This window comes from Hoplias malabaricus, chromosome X1, assembly GCF_029633855.1.
Source record: "Hoplias malabaricus isolate fHopMal1 chromosome X1, fHopMal1.hap1, whole genome shotgun sequence".
Taxonomy (NCBI): domain Eukaryota; kingdom Metazoa; phylum Chordata; class Actinopteri; order Characiformes; family Erythrinidae; genus Hoplias; species Hoplias malabaricus.
Window position 1 is genome coordinate 5726788 of NC_089818.1, and position 7461 is coordinate 5734248.

The 7461-nt window shown below is 41.3% G+C and overlaps 1 protein-coding gene across 1 annotated transcript; it reads right to left on the bottom strand.

Annotated features, from left to right (window-relative positions):
* Window positions 1-485: 485 nt before the first annotated feature.
* On the bottom strand, window positions 486-6740 carry LOC136675704 (dnaJ homolog subfamily C member 1-like). Its single transcript, XM_066652413.1, has 12 exons — window positions 6462-6740; window positions 5541-5642; window positions 5342-5388; window positions 4775-4940; window positions 4589-4686; window positions 4385-4475; window positions 4166-4256; window positions 2773-2933; window positions 2530-2649; window positions 2285-2333; window positions 1633-2060; window positions 486-914 (listed from the first exon to the last, which is right to left on the bottom strand). Exons 1-12 carry the CDS (start codon window positions 6612-6614, stop codon window positions 846-848), a joined length of 1575 nt encoding a protein of 524 aa, XP_066508510.1. The 5' UTR covers window positions 6615-6740; the 3' UTR covers window positions 486-845.
* Between the last annotated feature and the right edge of the window lie 721 nt (window positions 6741-7461).

Sequence of the window (7461 nt, forward strand, 5' to 3'; positions counted from 1 at the left end):
CACACCTACAGACACATTTGAGTCACCAATCCACCTACCAACGTGTGTTTTTGGACCGTGGGAGAAAACCGGAGCACCCGGAGGAAACCCACGCAGACACAGGGAGAACACACCAGTCTCCTCCCAGACAGTCACCCGGAGGAAACCCACGCAGACACAGGGAGAACACACCAGTCTCCTCCCAGACAGTCACCCGGAGGAAACCCACACAGACACAGGGAGAACACACCAGTCTCCTCACAGACAGTCACCCTGAGCAGGAATCAAACCCACAACCTCCAGGTCCCTGGAGCTGTGTGACTGCGACACCTACCTGCTGCGCCACCGTGCCGCCCCGACTTTTTTAAATCTGAAAGCATCTGTGACTTCCTCACATGATCAACATCTTCAACATTATTAATATTAATAATGGGCAAAGTGATATCACAAAGGGCAAGTTGGCAACAAAGAAGACCAGGACCCAGTAACCATTTTTGGTACAGTATGCTTTATGTTTCATTACAACATGACTGAAAAATATATACTGGTTCTCTGAAAAAAAACAGAGATGTGGCAAGATGTTCCAGAAAAATAAAGTAACATCTTTAAAAAGAAAAAAAACGTGATCTCTGGAGACTGCAGCATAGAATGGTTTAAAATAAATAGTAAAACAGATATTTCAGCACATCTGCAGTTTCAATTAATACAGGTCATAGTTGGGTTTCTCCAATACTGAATGTCCAGGTACTGCAGAACATGCCGGACAGCCCGAGAGCAGACTGGGCCGACGTACAGCATGATTTTGGCAAAGCTAAGGCACATGACAAACAGATGAAGGTACAGAGAGAAGGGCATGGATAGTGGGGTCAGCTTTTTGCTTGTTTCCGTCTCTGCACCAGCTCTGCAAGCAGCTTGTAACGGATCATACATTCCTCCTGAGGAGAAGACAAAGAACGATCAGCAAAGCCATGGTTATGTATTTTTAAAGTTAACACAGTGCATCTCAAAATGGGTGCAAACCCCTTCATCAAGTGTCTTTTCATACAACTCAAAGACACTTTACAGAAAATAAAACACACAAGAGGAGGGTTGCTAGTGGATACTGAATACTTGCTTAAAGAGATACATTTTTAGTTGTTTTTTAAATGTTTGTAGTGAGTCTGAAGCACGAATGTGTGAAGGGAGAGAACTCCAGAGGGTGGGAGTGGCTTTGGCAAAGGCCTTGTCCCCTGAGGTATGGTGTTTAGTTTTGGTGATGGGAGTGAGAAGATTGGAGTCCGATGATCGAAGGTGACGAGATCGACAGTGATGCTGCAGGAGGTCAAAAAGATATAGGGGGGCCAGGTTGTTGAGGGATTTATATGTTATCAAAAGGATCTTATAGTGGATTCTGTGTTGTATGGGAAGCCATTGGAGCTTTTGAAGGACTAGGGTGATGTGTTCTCTTGAGCGGGTGCAGGTGAGTAACCGGGCAGCAATGACACTGTCCTTGAGGTTACTAAATTCAGTCAGAAATCATTTTTTTGTGCAAAACACTACGCGCTATAAAACCATTCATGAAGTCCTGAAACTGGACAGCTGTTTAAACAATAGCATAAACTAATAAACAGTGTATCGTTATTCGACACTGAGATCCAAGTCTGTTCTGCTCACCTTGCTTTTCCCAGGCACCACTTTTGCGATTCTGTCCCAGCGTTCAGCAGTGCCTCGTGGGAATTGCTGCAAAGCAAGTTCCAGGAGCTTCTGCTGGTTCTGGGTCCAGACATCATCGGTGGTGCTGGGCTTTTCCTTGGGCTGTGTGGCAGGAGATGGCCTTTTCTCATCCTCGCTGTCCTCATCCACCGCGTTGGGGTCGAAGTCTTTCTGCCTGCGTCCTTTCAACTTTTCCTCTCCCATTCCTACTGCAGTGGCTCCTGCTGTGGATTTTCTAGCTCTCCTCCTAACATTCTTGCTCTCCAGGTCTCCATCAGGCTCTGTGGGACCCTGTGGCGCAAGCTCCTCTCTCTGGGTCATCAGGTTGTCTGGAACTGAGCTCTTACCAACCACCACAGAGCTCTTCAGTTCAGAAAACTTCACCAACCCTAAGAGAGAGAGAGAGAGAGAGAGAGAGAGAGAGAGAGAGAGAGAGAGAGAGAGCGAGAGAGAGCAAGAGAAAAAAGAAAGAGAAAAGAAGAAAGAGAGAGAAAAATAGAGAAGAAAAAAATGGAGTCAGTAAGTTCTAAGAACAATAAAAATTACTGTGAATATAAACAGTTAATATTTTTCTGTAAGGCTTCTCAGTGCAAGTACTTTAAAATAAGTTTACCTGATGTGTTGGAGACATTGTCTTTGACCTGTTTCACTTTTGCTGTGACCTGTAAATAATCAACATTGAATCTCCCAGTACTTCCCAAAACTGAAAGTCATGTCTGTACAAAAGTAAAAGCCATTCAATCCAAGCTGTATTTCTTAGTTTAGGCCAAAATATTACACTCTTAATAACATTTCAGAGGCCAGCTTTTGCAATATATACTCCTGAAATTAATATAGACATCATGTTCCAACACTCACATCAGTGACAGATCTCCCCAGCTCATGAGCGATCTTTTCCCACCTCCCTGGTGTCCCTCCGGGAAACTTTGCCATGCTGCGAGTCAACAGACTGATATCCTCCTCTGTCCACTCTGGAGTCTGAAACACCACATGCACATTATTCCAAATGCCACACTTTCATTAGTTGATAAAATGTTCTTAAATTTTATATAAAACCAACAAACCAACCCAGTTCAAGTGAAGCTTGAAACATGAGCTAACCTTCTTTTTCTGTTGTTTCCTGTCTTCTAACCAATCATCCATTTGATCCTCAATGTCCTCGATGGACGTTCCCTGGTCATAAGAAGGCATGTACGCCCCCTCACTGGGCTCATAAACTGGAAACTCCACTTTGGGTTTCTTTATCTTGGGACGTTTCTCTCCTGCACAGGTTCACAAACACTTGTTCGTCTTCCAGTAAACCAAATCATATCTCTTCCGTTGAAAATTATTCTGAATTAAAGTAAAAAGGTGTGGTACAGACCAGCCCTTGACTTAACAGACAATTAAAGCAAAACTACAGGAGGGAGGAAATAGTGCACGACTAGGGCTGAAATACTCAAATACAGTGGAACCTCTACTAACGAATGCCTATACTAATGAACTTTCCAAGATACGATTCGAGCATTTGAATATTTGTCTCCACCAACGAACCATAACTCTAGAAACGAACCTGAGCCTCCGCCGAGCCGGCGGCTGGAAATGGCCACTGACCCCAATAGGTGAGTCCCAGCGCACCCGGACTTGAGTGAGCTTTTAAGATTAGCACATTGTAGCTTTAGCAATTTAGTATTAGTGTAAATAGTAGACATCAAAATACATGCTAAGTTAAGCCGTATCTACGCTTCGTCTCCCCACATTCACCGCCTACTCTCCGTTATTCCACCCCCCCCACCTCCCGTCATACAGCCAGTGCCTGTGTTACTCCTCCAGCCAGTCGTCACGTCTTCAAGGTAGCGATGTGTAAATACTTAAAACTTTTTTATTACTGTTACCACTGTATTTCTTTTTTATTTTTAGTAATGATACATGTATTTTTTTTACTAATTTGAGAGTGTTGTAAACATATATCAGTGCAAACAGGGTGACTTTCGGGGTGGGGGCTGGAACACATTAATTGCTTTTCCATTATTTTAAATGGGGAAAATTGACTCGACAAACAAACTTTTCCACTTACGAACCGGGTCACGGAACGGATCAAGTTCGTAGGTAGAGGTTCCATTCTATATGGTCAAATATAAAAGTGCTTCAAAGGGTTCTTTGAGAGATGCCATAGACGAACAATGTTTGGTTTCATAAAGAGCTTTGTTAGAGATATGTGTGAGTGTGAAGAACACCTTAAAGGTATAAAGCAACTTTAGAGGATGCAAAGCTTCTTTACCAGTTAATTAGCAAAAAATATCTCTTCATTACCCCAAAAGTTTAAGAGACAGAGGAAGACATACAAAAATGATGAGCAGAAAACATGCGCATGTGAGTGGTACCATCTATGTATGGAAAGTTTTGTAATAAAGGCAGTAAGAGATAACATTTAATCCACTGGCAGTTACGTTAGCGTTTTCAGATGAAATAATATTCCTACAATGTCATTTAACAAACTGCATCATTTTCTTACTTTGCTGACTTTCCTGCTCTGCTAATGCTTCTGCTTGCTCTTTTTCCTTTACTTTCATTTCCTTGTAATCTTTGTAGTACTGCTTCACATCCTGAAAGAAAAAAAAATCCAAAAATAAGCAACTTCATTTCAATTTTACACCATAGACAAAATGTAAATGGATAAGACAAACATAAAAGAGCATCAGGGGATGTTAGCTTTGTTGTGGTAGAGGAGTACCTGTATGACGTGTGGAAGAGACTTCAAAGAGTAGTATAGCCAGATGCTCAATTTGAGTGGCAAAATATCATGCCAGTGTGGTTTATCTGATCTAATGAGGAAAGGAATAGTGTGTGAAGATGGTTGCTGTTTTCAAAAAATCACTACAAGTCATATTAGTAGTACATAAAAGTTTCTACATATAATTTATCCTGCGAGGCCCACCTCTCATTTTTCTCTTGCCCATTAGACTTCAGTTCCTCTGCTATTTTGCTGCTTTGCTTTTTCTTTTTGTCCCTTTTCTTCTTACTAAGAAGTTCATCCTGAGAAATACAAGACACACTGATGTTTTCATAATATGTATCCAACCCAATGATACTCGGTATTGTAAAGACACACAATGGCACACACCAGTTGCTTTTCCAGATAGATGGACCAGATCACAGCATAATGGCCCACTGTGAGGATGAGGAAGAGAAGGAAGCCCAGCTCTCCATTGCTCATCTTCCTCACACGTCGGTAATAGAACACAGGCTGCCTCCAGTCAGGCAATCCATTAACCAGGATGTCGTCATACCTGTAAAAATAATACTGAAATTTATCCCACAGCCAACCACACAGTATTTTACCTGCTACACTATGTCCAAGAGTGTTATTCATAATAATTAATGATCATAGCTGCTTTACGGTGGCTTATAAAAGGTATTTTACTGTGTACACACATCTTGTACGATCTCCATAATACAATGCTTACACTCACATTATGGAGCAGATGATGTGCATTCTCTGGACCAACTGAGAATCTGTGATACAATAACTATAATCCAACATCAGTCCCTGACCTCACTAATGCTCTTGTAGCTGAGTGCAGCCAAATCTAATCTACCATACTAAGTCGATAATTTTAAAAGCATCTTTGTTAGACCATGGCAGTGTAGTGGAACTGGAAGCAATGTGGAGAAGTTACTATCCCCTTACCGTTGTCTTCTTTCTTCATCCTTAAGAACCTCATATATAGCAACCAACTATAAGAGATAGAAAACAAACATTCGAGTATACTCCTCTGTTTGTATGCAATTTGTAGGTTATAAAATCTATGTACCATGCATCCTTACTGCGGAGGTACACATTTCTTCAAGAGTTGATTTAACAGTTCACAACATCAAAATTAGTTTACCTGTCGGAACTGCGTTTCAGCATTTTCATCTTTGTTTTTGTCGGGGTGCAGGACAAGGGAAAGCCTTCTGTAGGCCTTCTTGATTTCAGATGATGATGCGTCCTATGGACAATCATTAACAGACATGTGATTGGAAAAAAACTAAATATATATAAGATAAACGTTTTATTACTAGGTTAACCAAAAATGAAGTAAAAATATACCGTTCCTGAACATGGTCTGACCACAGCTGTATTTATCCTAACAGCTTAATACAGCTGTGCCATCTGGAGGATTTACCAAGTGTGACAATTTGTCTGTTTGCTAGTTTTGCAAGATTTCCATGTTTATCCACATTCACAACATAAAACCTAAGTAATGCCAGTCGAGAGGTTTTGAGGCTTTAGGAAAAACACCAGAATGAGCCCCACTTTCTTGCTCCAAGACGGTTGCAAACTGCCGTTAATTGTATAAAACGGACTAAAGAAACTGTTTCTCAGTTTAGTTCATAAAACGACGGTGACATACATTAGTTTTACAAGCAAGACTGGCATTTTTCTCGTTTTATATTAGTTTTCAGTTGTTAAACTGCTATTACAGGACCAGGCCTCTAAAGCCTCGACCTTTCCTATAGTTGCTAGCCGGCTATGTTAGAGGTAATTCCGGCTAACCGTGACTGCTGCTAACTTCTAGTTCATGGAGTAAAACGAGGAATGGAAATGTGGCTTTAGAAAAGGCTGTACAGCTTGAAAATATAAAAGCAGATGAAACACAAATGTAGCACCAAATACTGGGGTATACGTGTAGAAACATTAGCGCAGCTTCTTAACTTGTATTTTTGCTGTTCGACGCGAAATGATACTAACGAAAAACACAATTTAGGCCACACAAACCATTCAGAGGCAGATAAAATATCAGGAAAAATCATTTTAAATCACTTACTTGGCTAACAGAGAGGAATTCGTAGAATGTTTGTGGAATTTCTTCAACCAGGTCGAAAAGCTCCAAGTCTGTGTCCCACGCTGCTGTGGGTGAAGGCTGAATCATAAAAAGCCCGACGACACAAACCAGAGTAATCACCTCCGCTGACTTCATTTTTAATTTCTTAATGTCACGGAAAAGCAATAACAACAGCTACATTAACCCTCCATTCCTAGGTCTTGGGTCTTTATCGTGCCGCCTAGGATGCCACCCCCTCTTCTCTTTCTCTTTCTCTCTTATCTACGTGGCTTGGGGCTGGAGCTCCAGCTGTAGCCGGGGACTCCACGTTTACCGCCGCCGCCACACGAGTGACCAATCAGGGCAGAGCGGTGGCCAGTCACCGCCACAGCGAGTGGAGAGACGGTTCACGAGTTAGCAGCCATGGGCAATAAAATATAGCCAAAGAGACTTTGTAGTACTTCATTACTTAATGAAGTTAGTCCAAGAACAGTTTGTGTTGGTTAATGGTGGTTTAATAATGTCATTGTTAAGACACAGAAATAAAACCTGGTGATTTTGCTTCCTAATGGGTCTGACTTTATTCTAACACACAGTAGCCCAATTATTCCCTTCAAATTAGAAAACCATCAAACTCTTCTCGTGTACAACTCACTCACTGAGCAATTAAGGGTAATTCACGCTGAATCAGCCCATGAAGACGATGCAAAATACCGGCTGCAACACCTTCACTAATAAACACCAGAAGGAACATAAAGATATTTGTATTTCTTGAGTTTTCAGCAACAATAATCATACTGATATTTAATGATTTCCTGACGGGCTTAATATCCCAATATAAATGTTCTTAAACGGTTTAAAATATGATATATGGCTGATTCCTGATGGCTTTCTAATTGGATCTAAATGTGTTTTACAGGAAACCTCTAGTCTCCTAATGGTATTAAGCCACTTCCCATTAGGAAGCAAAACCACCCGGGTTTAATCCCAAAGGTTAATGGGC

What these genes read in the sequence shown, in the direction of transcription:
- LOC136675704 (XM_066652413.1), bottom strand. Translation starts at nt 6,614, where the DNA reads ATGAAGTCAGCGGAGGTGATTACTCTGGTTTGTGTCGTCGGGCTTTTT. An exon ending in GGAAACAACAGAAAAAGAAG is followed by an intron (nt 2,650 to 2,772) that starts GTTAGCTCATGT and finishes GTGGTGTTTCAG; the next exon opens with ACTCCAGAGTGGACAGAGGA. An exon ending in CAATGTCTCCAACACATCAG is followed by an intron (nt 2,061 to 2,284) that starts GTAAACTTATTT and finishes TCTCTCTCTTAG; the next exon opens with GGTTGGTGAAGTTTTCTGAA.